This window comes from Ambystoma mexicanum, chromosome 5q (assembly GCF_040938575.1).
Source record: "Ambystoma mexicanum isolate Mex_15411 chromosome 5q, UKY_AmexF1_1, whole genome shotgun sequence".
In the NCBI taxonomy this organism is placed as follows: Eukaryota; Metazoa; Chordata; class Amphibia; order Caudata; family Ambystomatidae; genus Ambystoma; species Ambystoma mexicanum.
The window spans coordinates 538,168,015-538,186,099 of NC_090933.1; the positions used below are offsets into that span (position 1 = coordinate 538,168,015).

Genomic DNA, 18,085 nt, shown 5'->3' on the forward strand with positions numbered 1-18,085 from the left:
AGAACATATGTTACTCCGCTTCTTGTAATGCACCTTGAGGTGCCTTGCTTTGTTTGGGTTTGTTTTGGCCTGCGAGTTGGGAGTTGCCCAGGTCTCCTGGGTCGCTGTTCTCAATTTGTTTCACACCATGAAGGCTTCTATTCGACTATTTGTCATTTGCAAGTACAATCATAAAATACATGAAAACGCAACAATAGTTTGACAGACGTAGGATGCTTTTAAGAATTGCATATATAATGCAATTATTCGACAATAAAACCACGTACATCTGCATTTACATGTACACTACAAAGAATGGCCCAGAGGCCGAGGTGCAAAATAGGCCAGGATGTAACAGGCAAGGATGTCAAATGTTCAATATGTGCAAACTATACAAAAGCTGCAAATAACGCATATCGTGATTCATTGTGGGACCCCTGTGCACAAACCTCATTGCCCTAGTTCTTTGGAATATAACTAGCTACAGAGTATATCATGTCACTAATCGATTTGCCTTCCTTACCAGGGGTAAGGCTTGATTGCCATAGCATGATGCGCATTAAAAGATGGGTTTAGTGTTCTATAACCCTCACAGAAAATGACATGCTTCTCTTGTTAACCTGCACAGTCCCTTCCATCACCTCTCCAGGCGCAGGTATGACGCGCTGCATTCAGTATCTCATTTTCAAATACAGACCTTGTGCCAGAGGAGGGCATAACATTCAAGATGGGTTATTTGTGTAGGGCACTGCAGGCATCGATGAGTTTGACAGTCTGCCAGTTAATGTCCCATTATGTTAACCACTTCCATGTTTTTTTGTAATCCTGGAGGTATCACTCATAGGTCGCTTTAGGGTAAACTTGTGCAAACCATGGGAGTGACTTTACACCCTCCAGGCATAGGACATGCTCCACTGCATCACAGTAATGTGCAAGTCCTGGAATTGCCCGTACTCTCAACCAATATAGAACTGGGCAGAGGGCCTCATCTCCATCTATGGGCCTCAATCCCAGCTCCAAGAAAAGCGAGGACTGGGTCAAGCGGAGGGCATACGCTTAGGAAAGGCACGTTCTGCCAAGCAGAGGTTTATTTGCATAGCCCCATATTTCTGACCCCCTAGGGCAGCTGACTTTGCTTGTGCTGTGTACATTTTAACAGCAGGGGTTATGGCACCTCTTCCATGGGTATGAAGTATCTCAATATTGCCCCGCTGTATATTTGCTATTGCCCAATTTGTTTAAAGGTAATTGTTTGCATAGTAAATCTGGCCAAGTTCACCATTTTGCTCGACTTCAATGCCGAACATGGGGAGCAGGGGTTGCGGGTGTGCCCTCACCATGTTTGGTAGTGATTGCCTTGGGGGTAGCAGGGCTGACCCCGCTTCCTGAGGACTGGAGACCGGGGATGGGGGGGGTGACACTAGCAGATCCTGCAGCATTGGATCTGATTCCGCAGGGTCAGAAGCAAATATGGGGGGGGGGAGGGGGGATGGGGGAATAGACTTGTCCGGGCAAAGTTGTATTCACGGCAACATTGACCATGGTCCATTCCGTCACGAACAATTCTGCCTTGGTATCGCGTATATCTGTATGACTGGAGCATCTAGGTTGTCCACTGACCATAATCATTCAATCTTAACATTCGTAGTCATAATAGGAGACTTCGTCCTGAGCTAGGCTATTAACATTCAATGTAAACTTTTACTGAATTTAGGTTGAAAGACCAAGTTTTGGTTTTCCCCTGCATTAACTTCAAATTGAAGTTGGGAACATGTATCCATGATAGAAAGTCACTTTGCTACTTGCAAAAAATGCCATGCCATCAGGCCGACAGTTGTTTCAAAACCTTTTTGATGTGGCCAGAAGCATCGGCGAAAAGCAATGCAGGAATCCATTTTCACACCAATGTTGGCAGGTCCAAGCAATTCATCTGTATCTCACTGGTCACTTCATCTATGTATATTAACAGTAGAGGGGTGAAGCACAACCTTCTCACTCCTGTAGTCAAAGGGAAGGGATCAATGAGTTTGCCCCCTACTCCCCCAATGCACAGATGGTTTGTTGTCTGAAGTTTTTACAAAAATGTAGCAGATTTCGATGGGCCCCTCTTCTAGCCAGTACTGACCATAACTGCTTCCGCAGGACCCCATCAAGAGTGGGCCGACTAAAATACATAGCGGGCATGAGTCACAGAACCTTTTCCTATGGGATTGGACAATTTTTAAAACACTTCCGTGAGGCCCAGTTTCATTTTCCTCAGTACAGTATATTTTTGCGCTGTCAGTAAACACAATCCCTGGTCCACAGTACTAATCTTGGGCTGAAAATCCACCTGTAGATGTTCCATTATGCCCTTTTCCACCATCCAAGCCTGGAGATGTTAAATTACCCTGGCGAAACGTTCCCAATGCTATCCAAAAGGGAGATGGGCCCATAATTCCCCAGTTCCCTCCCTACTTTCTTGTAGATGGGACAATAATAGCATTTTGCCACAACTTTATTACACCCAAGACCACATTTTAAAATAACTCCATAGGGTAGGGGTTCATATGATCAATTCATCTTGGTAAAGATGTGGTCCGGGCCGGGATCTCCCCCCCCCCCCCCCCCCCCCCCCATTGCGACTGTATACAGTTCTCAACTTTCAAATAACAAAGTTGGATAGGAATGATGTTCAATTCAGTTGCAGGAAGAATTATTTTGGGGTCCAGAGGAAAAGATGTATTTCTCATACATTTTGAAATAAATGGTTTCTCACACATTTTCCCATCCTATTCCCCCCCCCCTGCATTTCGCTGTCAAGTTCCCAGAATGCCTGTAGATTCTCACACTTAGGCCTAGGGTATTTGTGTGCGTTTTTATTTATTTTTTAATTAAGGATTTGTACTTTGAGACTCTTCGAAGGTTAAGGGCCGGGCTGCCTATTGAGCCTTGCCATTTACATACTTCATACCACTTATCTGTTCTAATAGCACGCTTTATGAGGCAGCTAGGTTTGGTGATGACTGGTTGGATATTAATAACCAGGTTCTTAAATATGTCATAAATATCATTATCCAGAAGGTCCATATTGAAAAGGCGTTCGAGATCTGGCAACAATGAATGTTAAATGTCAATTTTGACTTTGGGTTAATTAAGGGTAGCCCATTTAATTGCCTTCCATACCTGTCTATGATTTTAATTTCAGAGCTGGAGTCACCAGACGTAACTAATGGCTCCCGCTCTGAAGGAAAATGAAATATTATAGCATTGTATTATGATCACTTGCTCCTTTCCAGGACCACAAAATCTAAGGTGAGCCCCAGATCAGATCCTGACTGAAGTATCTATGTGGGATACACATTCAATCCCAAAATGGGTTTTGCAGGCTGATCTTTCATGAAATGCCCAGTACATGCCCTCAGTTCCTGCCCATCCAAGGCAAAGGGATGGTTCCTTCTGTGGAGCAGCGATAATAGGCATATCTGCCAACGCAACTATTAAGGCCTTGATTCTATTAGGCTGATTGTGGATATTAATACATTTTTCATTTGATGGATCAAGTTTCTTGATATGGAAACTCTGGGGAACCGGTTTCATACACTGTGCTAGTCAAGGGCAACATTAACCCATGCCCCATACAGCTTTTGGGCCCCAGAGGGTGTCTGAAATATTTTCTAACCCTGGAAATACATTCTCAGGACCCATGTTTCCTGGAAGAAAACTAAATCATACCCCAGTGTTTTATTTTTTTGTCTGCGATTGTTCCATGAGAAGATCTTCAAGGACGTACTGGGCTTCATTACGAGGGTCGGGCGACATCCGTCCACCTAATTGAAAATATTATTCTCCAAGCAGCCAGGGGTCCTGAATTCTGTGGTACTTTCTATACTGAGTCCTTTATTTAGGACCATCCTTGTTCCCTTGCCTGTTTGATCCAATTGGAGTTAGATCTGGGCAAAAATATTCCTCTCCCAAAACTTATTTGAACCAGGTCTACTTCAATGGGAGTTGTGTTCTTGGTAGAATTACCACCCCACCCGATCGGACTTGGGGATTTAACTTCAAAATTTCCATCTGGAATAGAGGGTCTCAACACTGGGAGTTCAATGCTAATTCACCAGTTGTAGTTTCTGGCCATGGAATTATCCAAGGGATCTTACGTTTCCCCAAACTTGGAACAAAGTTAGTTTGGTGTGTCAGCTGATGTAATCCCATCAACCTCTGCCACAATCGCTGCTTGGGGGGAGGGGGGCACCATTTATGGTTCTCATTGGGCCCATCTATATCACTGAAGCAGACCCCTAATCTGTTATTAGAACATTAACATCCCTGTTCTAAATAATGTATAGACCAGTTTGGCAAAATGGATAGATTCCAGTCACAATGGTCGCAAAAGTAACTATAAAAACTGAAGCTGGGAAAAACTGTTGTAGGATTTGTGTTGCAGATGACCTAGCAATCTATTGCCAGCCTGTTCTGTAATTTAAGAGATTGTTGAATTATTTGTGAACAACGCAACATCAGGGGGCAACCTAAAAGATTGAATCCCAATACAAAGAAACAATGACAGTAATGGGAATCCCATGATGATTAATTAAAAAAGATGAACTCCTCCATAAAAAGTGAAGACGCCTCACTGTTTCGAGGGCACACATAGTTGTGGGGGGGGGGGTGTGCCCTCATGCACGCGCAACGGTGAAGACTCTTTCAAAATAAAATGCCTTGGTTCAAGGCGGACAGAATAAGCAGCATGGTCTGCGGCTCAGCAAGTCACTGTACACCTTCAAACCCACAGAATCCAGTATCCCAGTCCAGGTGCAATAATCCAGCAACAAACTCCCCACTCGACAATAAGTCGATATTCAAGGGAAAGTAGGCTAAGCCGTCGGTTTCAGTCGAACGAAGCACACCAGATTAGTGGCGTGGTATGCTAGCACATCAGGTCACATTGTGCCTTCAGCTCCATAGTACCAATGCGTTGGGGGGGTGGCCTGTTGCAATAAAGCATGGTATGAAGGACTGTACACTTGGTTGTGAATCCGTAAATATGTTAAAGGCACCAGAATGATCCAAGTGAGCAGAGAAATGTCCTCCTGTTCTTGCGCAATCAAGCTTGCTGAGTTAGATCACACGGTTTCCCAAAAGGAAGTAGATCAAGTGCCTGCTGACACTTCGCCACAGGCGCACCCTTTTTTTAGTTGGGAGAGAGGTGGGCCAATTAGGGTTGTTTACCCACTCATTGACTGCCCATGGCCATGCTAATCGCTATTGACCTTCCTACCCCCTTGCTCCACAAAACCATCCTCCTAGCGGTAACCTCAAACCTAGTTATGCATCTGTCTGTGTTATTACAAAACAGTCTTCTGAGAGTTAATGGCATAATTGTATTTGTAAATGCGGTAGCTGTGCAATAAACGAGTTTCAACCAAATGTGCCTTCATCCACTTGATTTTTATACACTTGTCCTTGCACTGAAGTTGTTTAAAACCAACCTTGATAAAGCCAACAGTTGTGACTTTTGTGTAGTCCTTAGTTAGACACTGTAATAATATGCCCATTTACCCGCACCGAGTTCCAGTTTTTACCATCGTACAGCCAAAGGATACCATATATGGAGGTGCCTCTCAAATGCCCCCCATGCCTACCCACAAGCCAAAACTGTTGTCTTTGTTCAAGATTGCTTTGCTTTATACACTTACCTGCTTCAAGATAACCCGACTGCCCTTACCTTTCTTGTGCCAGCATGTATAGCACCTATGCACTGGGGCCTGTCTGTGTTAGTCTAGCTCAGGATTTGCCTTCTCTACCATTTTGAGGTTCCAGCTCCTCTTGTAGACCTACATGTAACATTACACACACCTACAAATCAAAAGTGGTCACGTTTGTAACAGTAAAACAGGTAGTTGAGAGAACACTATTGTGGGTCAAAAATGCTATACACTCTGAAGGGGTGGGAGTAGGATCCAGTAGCAACCCAAAGAGCAAAGTACAACAGTCAAAATTGCCATCAAGGTTCTATAAATATATAATTCAACAAACCAATGAACTAGTAAAACACCCCTGTAAAGGAAAGACTGAGAAAGTATAATGGCGCTGCACTATCAAAACTGACAAAGGCAATAGGCATTCAAAAGGATGGGTCTTTCAGTGAAAAATGTCGGTCTCTAGGGCTCCAAAATCTGCAACATGGTCTTTTCAAAGTATTAATCCAGTGTTAAGCAGTTTAAATATTGGATTAAATGCTGTATATCTGTGGCAAGACGTATATCTGTGGCATGCTGAGGTGCATTAAGGTACTTTGCATGTATAGATCTCTACGCCGAGTTTGACAACATTATCGGTGTAAAGTTTACTTAGAGATCCTTGAGATGGGTGTGGAACCAAGTAGTTAGTAAGCAGGGAGATGTAAGCGATATTCAATCAACACTACAGCCAAGTCAATGCCTAGTCTGAGATGCTGAGGAAAACCCTTATTAATGTATTTTTATGTCTAGTTCAGTACTCTGGGTGACCACCCTTGTATAACACCCCCTTTTAGAATCCCCATGACCCCACTGAGCCAAGAAGTAGGTTTGTTTTGCAAATTAAAAGGTTTATTTCAGAATTTAAACTATATATATATATATATATATATCTCTCACACTTTATAATAAATTAATATCTGATAGTACACTTAGACATATGATGTTGATCAACAATGGGTAATCTGGCACTAGCACACTTCTTTACAATCAATGAGGAGTTAGTATAGGATGGATAAAGTAGCAAAAATACTTTTTATGATTGCAAGGGAAAAGCAATGAGGAATAAAATGCAGTACAGAAATACTTGATATGATTTTAGCAAAAGATAAGATAATCACTTTTTTTCTGGCAATTCACCCCCCTCCCCTATGCAATGTAAGAAATGGAAGGAGATGGAAAGAGGACCCCACAGTTCTCAGGAATGCAATCAAATGCAATACGAAATTCAGTTCCCCCCCCCAGCAAGCTTAGAGGACACAGGCTTAGAGGAAACAGGTAGGAGTTTGAAACACAGGCCCAAAATGCTTTTTAAATGTGATGGCACATTTTCCCATCCATTGCCAACTGATTTTAATTCCCTCTAGAGGTTCAGGGTGAGTGGGAGATGCGTGTTGGTATTAGTTCAGGCTCACTTTAGCGATGCTCTATGAGTTATTACCAAGTTGCAAAACGGATCTTAACAAAAGAAAGAATGGAGCTGCTATTTTGACAAGTGGAGAAATTGAGCCAAAATCGCAAATCGCGGTAAATTTCACGAGTGCGTGAATCGTGATTGCGGAAAAAGTATAAGGAGTAGGAAGTGGGTTCCTAGCCCAAACGGTTCCAGAGCTACGGATGATTAAATAAAGGTAGTTTTTGGGATTTAAAGTAAAACTCAAAATGACAGGTGACAGTTGTGCAGCTTTACAGATGACACGATTTCTAGGAGGCTGTTCTACTTAGGTTAAAATAGTTTGGATTAGATTATTTTAACCAATACTGGTTGGATATATAAATATTAAAGAGATGGGATAGACGAGCCCCTGTGGGGTGCCGCACAGGATTGCTTCAGAATCGGAGGAAGCATATCCCCAATGGATACTGAGTTTCGGCCACAGGAAGGGTTCCGTCCATGTCACGGCTTCCCATAAGAAACCACCAATATCAATGAAACTACAGCAGCCTTTTATGGTCCACGAGGTTGAAAGCTTCTGATCCGTCTAAAATAAGCAGTCCTGAGCCACTACTTTCCAAGGCCGAAATCATATGGGTTTGGAGGTCTAATAAGGCACTCAGTCCCATGAGCACACCGCTAACTCGGGAGTTTCTTGTGGAGAAGGCCCATAGCGTCCCCATGAAATTGCATTTGCATAGTGGACACTTTGTCGATGTTACCTTAAGAAGAAAAGGGCTATTAATTAGAAGGGTCCTTGGGATCCAGACCTTGTTTCTTCAGAAGAGGGGTGACCACCAAATCTTTAATAATCGCAGGGACCAACTAGGCACGAAGGAAGCAGTAATAAATGGAGAAAATGTGCAAATAGATCTTGATGCTCAAGAATGTAGTTGGATAACCTCTCCTTGACAGCTGGTGGGGGTGCATAGCACTCAGTAGTTCGAGAGCCTCTTTGTCCATAACGGCAGAGAAATAAATCTGGGATAAGAAGTCTTGCATTATTTTTCTTTCCTCCCGCAATGTCTTAATTGGTCCAGATCTGTACGTATTCAAGCACGTGCTTAGCTGTTTTTTAGATTTTTTTTTTTTGTCTGTGAATGCTTTTTGATCACTATGCAAAAGCAAACATTTATCCGGATTAATATGCTTTGTCATTGGGTTTTTCCCAAGTCTTGAAAAGCTGTCTGGTTTCATTACCTGATTGTGTAATGTGTTCATTTAGCCTCCATCTATCCTTTATTCGTATGTACTTTATCTTTGGACCAGTTATGTTCAGCCATTCTTTTCCTTTGTTTAAGCAAGATAAGTTCTAAACCACTTTTGGGACGTTCCTGACGCTTCTAAGTTTGATCGGAGCAATCCTATTTAGCAAAGATTGAAACTCTTTGCAGGAGAGTATTGGTCCGTAGTAAAATTACTCATACATCCAGATAAGTCTGAAGGCTTTACAAGGTACCTCATGTTTATGATGGAATTCCGGATGTTTCACAAAACTTGGAAGGAGTGATCTGACCACACACAAGGCTGGCAAGCCAATCTAAAATGTTACCCTTTATGTGAGGGATCGGAGTTATGTACAAATAGAACAATCATTAAATTAAATAATAAGTCAATAGCTCTCGGGTCTCCTTAAGTCACCCAAAAAAAAGAATTGTAGAATAGTTAGGGGGATAGCGCATGCATGGTATTTTCATTGAACAAGGGCATCTCTCCAGGAGGTCTGTAATCAGGATAAGATTGACACTGTTATAATTGGGGGTGATTTTAGTGTGTAGGATTTCACATCCATCACAAACCACTTTGACCTCATACATGCCAATGTGATTTACAGATAATAGCAATGCTGCCCCCATATCCAAGTACCCGGTACTTGCCAAAAAAAGACATTACCTGCTCTATTATGGGTCCAGGAGAGTCAAAAAGCCAGGTTTCTGTGAGACACACAGGCCCTGATTCAGAGCATTGTTGTGCCATAAAATGCTTCTGTGAATCAGGCCCATAATGTAAATTATTTTCTACAATGTAATCGTACACATCAATGGTATATTTGACAAGGGACCTTGTGTTTAGAAGGGCCAATTTAAGAGATCCCGGCCTGGCATAGTCTCCTACTGATCGTGGCCCAGTGATCACATGCAGTTACTTTTGCTTGTAAACCCGGGTGTCCTTGACCACCTGGGTGAACCTCTTACACAACGCCTCCTCCCCCCCACCCCCCCTTCCAGCACCCCTTCTGCCCATCTCCTGTCGCTCACAAGGTCTGTGTGGAGAACAACTGGACATAGCTTCTGGGCTAGGTGTAGGGGCTAATGATATTACTGAGGGAGAAGGCCCCTGGTAGGACAGGCATGGGATCTGGGATGCCTTGATTCGGGACTATCTGGAAAATTATTTTGAGAACACTGCACTATAACCTTAACCTGGCATAAAAGGCGTTCTATACCTTCATGGGGAGCCTCCATGTTCGCTATTATGTCCATGAGGTGAGGAGTGCAGTAAGTGTCGGTAGACAGTAAAGGTGTTTGACCCTGATGCACTGACGCTCCTGATAATTAACTAAGAAGGTGCGAAGACTACAAAACCATAGGGGGTTGTAGTTCTGAGCACAAAACAGTTGTGGGGGAGAACGGATAAGTAATTGGACACAAGCAGCATCTGGAAAGTACAAGAGTAACTTAATGTCGGCGCAATAGAATGCACACAATGAGGTTCTATTTAATTAAGCTAAAACAGTAAGTTTGAACAATTAATACAAACGACAGAGTACTAAAAATGCTAATTCATTGACGTTGCAAACTGGCAGTTATTGTGCAAATAAGTGCAATAATATGAAGAAGGCTCAATCCAACACAAGAACTAGTAATCATTTAGCCTTTTCAAGTCATTTTATTGTGCCTTTTTTGATGGATTTGCCTGATCAATGGGTAATTGCAGAGGCTAGTATGTTGGGTCCGCTCCCTCCAAGGGCAATTCTCACAGCGACAAACAAGTCATGTAATAAATCACCTTTGACGGTTTTTCTGAGAGACGTGGAGACAGGCTCATGAATTGTTGGGCTCGGTTGCTTCAAGGACCATTAACTCATCCATTTGGTTGAACCCATTGATTGCTATCGGGGGCAGGTCTTTATTCTGGCCGGATTGGTTTCTAGGCGGGGTGCTCTGGATTGATGATCTGGTGGATTGGGGAATGTGAGTTACAAGCAAAGTTTCACATTGATAATTTCAGAACTGAAGACTTCAGGAAATTGAAAAGATGTATCGGTGATGTGGCGGAGCTAGGAAGTTCAATGGTGAATCTCTATCTTTTGGAAAGGGAGCCAGGTGGTTGTTCTATTGCTAGCAGGATACATAATTGTATTGTGTCTGCTTATAAGGAAAATTCTGATTTGAGAGATGAATGGGGAAGGAGGTTGGGGTGTGAGATTTCACCTGATATGTGTGCGAATGTTAAACTCTGTGCAATTGATATGGTGGAACGGTCAAGCCAGATAGAGATCCTCAATAGAGTGTTTTGGAGCCCAGAGCGGATGTTTAAGAGGGGGCTGATGGACTCGGATGAATGCTGGTGTTGTGGGAATGGACAGGGAAGTCTGGAACATCTACTGTGGGAATGTGTGCGTGTACAGGGATTTTGGCACGATGTTTGTGGTGCCTGTCTGCGTGTTTTGAATTTGGATGTTGAATTGGATTTTATGACAATGATTTTGGGAGGTGGAGATTTGCTGGATGATCTCTCTGTCACGGAAAAAGTTTTTACTCCGTGGAGCATGTCTGGGTAAAAAGTTGGTCCTCAGGGGCTGGAAGTCGCGGAATGCGCCTTCTCTTGATGATTGGGTGGAGGGCATGTCTGCCCTTGCATCCGTGGAAAGGGTGGTTTACAAGAGGCAAGGGAAGTTGAGGTTGTACGGAAAGGTGTGGGACGACTTTCTGAGTATTTACTGATTTATTGCAAGTTATGTATATATAATCTGTTATTTTATATATTTTTGCTGAGTATTTATTGTTCTGATTGATTATATATGTGTAAACTTTATAAATAAACAAAAACAAAAAAAAACAAGAACTAGTAAGAAGAACACTGAGTGCAACAGGCAGAGGACTAAGATGGAGGAAATTATTTGAAATCCAAGTTGGGATGGCTAAGCGGCGGTAGGTACTGGTATTGGGAATAGCTCAGGTGAAAGCGGAAAAGGATGGGGGGGGGGGGGAGTGAATCCTCGGCATAAAATGGTGAGCTAGATCAAAATATGTGATGCGAGCAGACCCAGAGCTGAGCCCTTAGGGACACCATGACGAAAGAGATGTAGGGTAAGACCCAAAAATCAATCGACCAAATCGAAGTGCACAAGAGCAAGAAACTATTCCTTCCAACCACAGCCGGTAATGGCAAAATCCAACAAAAATACACAATGGTGGCTTTATAGTAGAAAGTGGAGTGACCTCACAAAACATGGTTTCAGTTTACATCAGGATGCCTAGCCCATTGGCCTATCCTTATGACTGTTCTGTTTGCTACCTCATGACTACACAGTGGCTGTCCTCTTAGTTTCCCAGACTTATGATTGGATAATCTACATTTTATTTTGTTTCATATCCTTTTCGTTTGATTTGTGGAGCTGCTTTGGCCTTTCTGGGGTGAGCTGTTTCCATCACTTTTGACCAAATTAAATTGCGAGGTGTGACGTTTTTGGAAAATCCTATTAATTGCATCCTTGTCTCACGGCAATTAACCGTTGGCACCATCTTTCTGTTCTGACCCCTCCAGCTGCGTCAACTGGCAGCACATTATTGCGACTTCATACAATGTACTCGTAGGCCCTCTGTTCTGGGACCATGCATCTGTCTGAATTATGTGCAGATTACCTCTGCATGGATGTGTGGTCTGGGGGCAAAACCATTCCTGTAATTCTTTGGTGTGCTCAATCAATGTACAACCTCTGCACCTTTTGTGTTGGGCTATGGCCTTTCGATCTTCCTGTATACTGAGATCTCACTGGGCATGAGATCTTAATGGTGAGTGTCTCTACTTCTGAGCAGAGGTTTTCCTACTAGGAGTGATGGGTTTCTGCTATTTGAATTATTGTCCTGTGCATGTCTCTGCACATGTTCTTGTTCTTACTAGGGCTCTGGACTTGTTTGGTAGTTTTAGGAAAAAGGGCATCTTTCACTTGCTGAATGTGTGGGACCGGGTTGAGCCTTCCCTTTTGTAGCCACTCCCTTTGTGGCATTCTACCCCTTCCCCCCCCCCCTCATGGAACCTGCTTCTGATAGCAGCATCTAATTAACTTTACAGCATGCCCAAGACTGCTGGCCTTGCCAGCACATTCCTCACGTGCTGACTTGAACTGACTGCCCTTTTGCTGTATGAAACTATCTCTGCCTGCTTTTCAAATGGCCCCTTTGTTGCCTTCAATTTGAAGCCTTCTAAATTTTAGGTACCTAATTAAGCGTTAATGCAATTTGTTGTATTCTCTGCACCTTAGTGTGTCTTCTCCATTCGCGTTTCTAGTCTTTGACATGTGTGTTTGGCTAAAGCTAACCTCTGTCTCTATCATTGCCGATCCTTCCATGGCTAAATGCACCCATTTTGTGTTTTGCAAGCTGCTATCTATCTCATGTCAAAAAGGGAACATTAACCACCGCTAGTATCTCGTGTATGTTGCCAGGATCTGTTTAATATTTACTTTATCTACCGAATGCGTATATCGCCTATCGTGCGCCCTGTCTCTTGGACCTATGCGCTTGCATCTATCTGTGTGCCAAATTGACTCTTGGCATACAAATGATGGTTGCTAGTTTCTGGCATCTTTCTGCACTTCTAAACACAATGTGTGTGTTGCTGTTCACTTTCTCTCAGTGAAGGGATGTGGTGGGAATGACGGGGTGATCTACTTGTCAACTAGACCTTTAGCCTTGCAAGTGTAGTTCCCCTCACGTGTGAGATGTAAAATATTTAGAATGCAACAAAGGCCTACTAAGATCCCTTGTCTTGTTGCGCCAACACTTGTGTACAGGCGCGTTATAAATGACACATCATATCCCAACGGTGAAGAATTAATGAAGTGTCCATCTTTGAGTATAATTTTTGAAAGGTCGGGACGAAGCCAGTGAAAAAACAGTGTCTGAAAAGTAAAGGCAAGGAGTGGTCCACATTGTCAAAAGCTGCAGACCATTTCACGAGTGCCAATAGAAATGAATGTTTGTCGTATAGAGCCGATGGACTGCCTTTTATGTTTTTTTTCCCGGATTTGCTTCATAGTTAAAATGACCAGGAAAAAAAGCCAGAGGGGTAGAAGGAGATGGCCAGAAGCCTATAGAAGCCTATGCGCTAGAGGAGATTGGAAAGGTGGGAAGAATAGGTCTAAAATTGCAGAGAAGCACCGGATCGTGGCAGGGCTTTTTGAGAATAGGAGGAACAGCCTGCTTTGGGAAGATGTACAGCTCGTGTCAGTGGGCGCACAATGGCCACGTCTGTGCTTGTAAATTGTGCCACAGCGCTGATTCACCAATTTCATATTCGTACACCATCTGATGTACCTGGACCCCTGATACCTGTACATGAAATGAGATGGAAAATAATATGCATAATTATATAAAATGGTATTTCCCCGGTGTGGCAACTGTAATTGAGATCATATTTGCTCGGACTGTTGAATTTCCACATTACCTCCCCCAAATTGAGAACGGGAGCTTTGAACAGTCAACTTGCAGCAGCTCAGGTACATGGTTCCATGCGAGTTCCAAGGGAGCGGGAGCACTGACACAACTCTACTTCACACTCGCCAAATCATGCCTGCTACAATAGCAGCTCACCATTGCAATCTTTTGTTTTCACTCGTCTCCACTGTTTCAAAACAAAGGGTTGGGGCACAGCAGTTCTGTAAATCTGAGATGCTGCTTTTGCTCTTACGGACATGCTGGTTGTCCTCTGGGAATGGGGAGGCGAGAACATATGTTCAGTCTAGCAATGGTCAATGTAAGCCAAAAGCCCTTTTATCCATATGTCAATCCTGGTTTGCAACACATGTTTGTACTCCTAATAAAACTCACCAGGCAGGTCTTGACGATATATACCAGCAGTGTCATTGTAAGAAACATTTTCATGCTACTACTGCGGAAGGATGGTCCTATTACAGCCATATATACATGTGCTGACCCTAACTATGCTGTTTTTGGCTGTCTTAACACAAAAATATATTCTAACCCTAGCATGGTTCGAGATCCCACAGAATATCATTAGGCCCACCACAACAAAGGAGAAAAGCATGAGAAAATAGCACTTTATATGCCTGCATTTCCACTTGTCTGTGCCGTTCGAATGGCCTCTGGGTACTTCTAAGGTGACAAGAGCAGATCCCTTTTTCTGCTAATCCAGTTTCAAATTGGCATAATGAAACCATATATTGAATGCCTTCTCTGCATTATACTGTAACTGGCCCTGTCTGGGTGAAGTGGTCTGACATTCCTTTTCACAATATAGAACAGTAGTGTGCTTGAACGAAACTGGATGAATAAAAAGTCAAGAGGATCAGAAGTGGGATGAGCTTTAGAATGCATAATAGCAGTGTCTTCATCAGCATGGGTGGAAAGGAGAAGAGGAAGATTGGGGGAGGGGAGGCTGGAGAAGAGGAGGAGGTGGTAATGGAAGAGCAACCTTAGTGGGGAGACTAGGTCAGAGGCTGGAAAGTGAGGAGGTTGTGGAAAGGTCAGGAGAGGGATTACATGGAATGATAGACTATGGAAGAGCAGTTGTGTATGGGATGAGAGGGAATCTAGCAGATCAGTGTCCATTGTTTGGCAGTGCAGAATTAAAAGTTGTGGTCAAGAGATGTGAGTCAGAGAGGAATGTGACTTTTGCCAATGACACTCCGCCACGGTGGAGTGTATGATGCAGTGAGCAAAGTGATGAGGCCATCCAGAGTTAGTTTTACATTGAGTGAAAGAAGCGTGGTAAAAGGGGAAAGGGTATTAGAAATGGATGAAGAACTGGGAACATGGTAGGGGCAATCGCCAATGTGCAAGCAGCAACATCAACCGTGCTTAAATCTCGACTAGGAAGCATAATAAGAGTTGAAGTAGAGGAGATGAAATTGGAGGAGTGATGGAGGCCCCTAGTGTTCTTGAGAAGAACTCTGTACTTTTCTTTCCTATTCACTTGGTTGCATTTGTCAGACGGTCAATTCCTGCTAAACAACGTAGGCGAAGCATGCGTGTCGTACAGTTGAGCATTACAATTCCTTGATTATTGTTCACACTACCTGTGCCAACATTGATTGTAGAACTAGTGGTGATCTAAACCATGTCGTGTATGCCTGCTGCTGGCGACCTTTCTCGCATTTAGTATGTGCTTACCTTGGTTTACAAAAAACTGTCGGCGTTTGTAGTATCACCCTTTTCAATGTGCTCCACAAAGGGACCCAGAGTTCACGAATTCTGCTTAATTGTCACAGCATGTTTTGAACTCTTATTTTTTGTTTGTTTTCAGGGCCCACAGCTGACCATGACTGATGAAGGAAGTCAAGCCACGCTTTGGTTTTATGCGCACGTTGAGCAGCTCGGTGTCTCGGACTAAATGGCAGCATAAGAACATATAATACACTGCAAGGCAATCCTTCAAAGAAAACCTGTGCTTAAATGTGATGAGAGCACAGATCTTATCTGGATGGGCTAATGCTGCTTTGTGAGCCAAAAGCTTTGATTGGGGCCTGCGCCATCTGAATTTGAATGTGCAACAGGCATTGCTTCTTTCCAGACTAAATAATTGTTGGCTGTAATGAAATTGTGGAGAGCAATTGGTCATCTATCGGATGTGGCACACCTGGGCATGTCTTTTCAAAGCTAGCCGTTTTGCCAGCTCAAGCTATGTGCAGACTGCACGACCAGTGTCTCAATGCAGTGCTGTTTGCAGAAACGCCAAGCCTGGAGTAGGGCGTCTCATCTGACATGAGATTTCTTGGTAGCCGTACTGCAAGTCAAATTAGAGAATCGGGTTTTAATTCCGAACTGCTGTAATACTTAAGGGAATGCAAGTCTGGAAGCACCAACTAATTTTCTGTGGTACCTGTCACGCGTCCCTTGAAAATCTAAATAGGAACTAATTAATGTTGTATCTACATTTCATACATGATTACGAGTATCAAGTATCCGGTTATTCTTGCTCTAAATACGTTTTCTAGTAGCACGGATTGTACGGAAAATTAATTTCTGAAGTACGTCCTTCTCTTATGCCATTTCTCAAACCTTCATGACTAGCTGTCTTTCCTCAGCCAATCACGGCCTGTCGTTGAGGTAGATGGTAACGAAGTATGCGTTTCTTCTTTTGTTGCCACTAAAACCAAACTACTTCCTCTTTCAGTAACTGTTTTTTTTGGTGGCAAATCGACGTGGCCCTTCATTTGTAAAAGGGGCCACATTTATGTTGTGTACACTGTCCAGATATTGTTGTACTTGTACCCAGATATTGTTGTGCGTGTTCCCTAATGTAAGCTATGTACTTTGTCTGCACTTGTAAAGATTACCTTTCTTAAATCGTGTTTTCAGCATTTATTTTTTTTACTTTTTATACAAATAAATTTTAATTGAAGAAAACATGTCCTTGTTACTTTGTTCGCCATAAAAGGGGTGTGTAGGCTCTCCATTTGGGGTAAACTAAACCACAGCACAAGGCATTCCCCTCTACCCCCCCCCTACCAGCCCCCCAACACATGAGCTCTGTTGGTGTAGGAGTGGCAGGCGGAGGTGCCCTTTTTCTAGCAGAGGAGGTAGCTAAACCCAAATTAGCCCAAACGTGTAAGCTGCAACACACCGCAAGTATTTAACCCTGATGGGGGAAGACATGCACACTTAGACGTGTCTGACCTCTTTGATCCCAAGAGCTGGAGTGAGAGGCAGCAGGATGTTGAGTGCTAGCAGGAGAAGTGGGAACACAGATCCATTATTCATTACTGCTTTCAAATGTCAGTTGTGGTAACTGTTCAAATAATGGATTCATTTGTTACATCTCCTTCACCTTATTTTGAAGAGGTAATTGATTTTGGCACTTTTTTGAGGTGCAAACCACACATTTGCTGAAGCCATTGTCAAGAAAAAAAAGCGGGCAATGGGGTTCTTAACTCAGATTATCTAGCAGGCATAGCAACCAGTAATGCCACGGCATGAAATGGCCAACTCGCTAAAATGTATTTTCCCAAACTCCTCCAATAATACCCACTAAGGAACTAACGAGATTTGCTTGCTTCAATCGGCAGCTTTGTAAGAAGCAAGACGGCCAGGCTTTCCATTTCCCAGCTACATAGTCATGTGCCTTGTTGGGCTATTTCGTGCGCTGCTGGGCTGTATTTGGTCTACTTGTTAGTGGCTTGGAAAAACCTTTCTACCACCATCCACCCCATGCCGACTCCCTGTAACCACTCAATCTGCCCCCACCACACGTGCTGGTTGGTTTATGTTCAGGCTATTTTGGGCTACATTTTCATATATCTGAGCAGATATTAACAGGGGTTACACACTAGGTTATGGGCTGTGCACATCCGGTCACTCCACTTGCGTCCGATATGGCGTAAAAGTTAAAGAACGTTTTGGCAGCCCAGAAACGGCAATTGTGTTGAGAGCTAGAAACTTGATACATGCTTTCAAAATGGTTTATGCAGTTCCTTTTCCCATCTGAAAGCATCACTGCAGACAGAGCGTTGAAACCACAGTCTGCCAGTGACAGTGGGATGGCACAGCTAAAACGACCACAAGACACGATCTTTTCTGACGCATTTAAACAAGGCTGCGTCAACTAGCAGGCAGACGCTGCCCCATTGGACTCAGCCTCTGGACAGTGTACATCTTCGGATTGCACGCTGCAGCTAGAAAGTAACCCGGTACCACGACCCTATATAGACCCCTTTCAGGACTTCCCATACTTAACCAATACTCACCATGTCTGATATCCGGCA

The 18,085-nt window shown here is 43.3% G+C and overlaps 1 protein-coding gene across 1 annotated transcript in view; it reads left to right on the forward strand.

The window, feature by feature from the left end:
* The window catches only part of PPDPFL (pancreatic progenitor cell differentiation and proliferation factor like), a 29,906-nt gene extending 13,176 nt beyond the window's left edge, over positions 1–16,730 (forward strand). The window contains exon 5 of the mRNA XM_069621031.1: positions 15,628–16,730. Within this exon, the coding sequence (XP_069477132.1) occupies positions 15,628–15,640 (13 nt within the window). The 3' untranslated portion in view covers positions 15,641–16,730. The remainder of the gene's footprint in view (positions 1–15,627) is intronic.
* Positions 16,731–18,085: the final 1,355 nt, after the last annotated feature.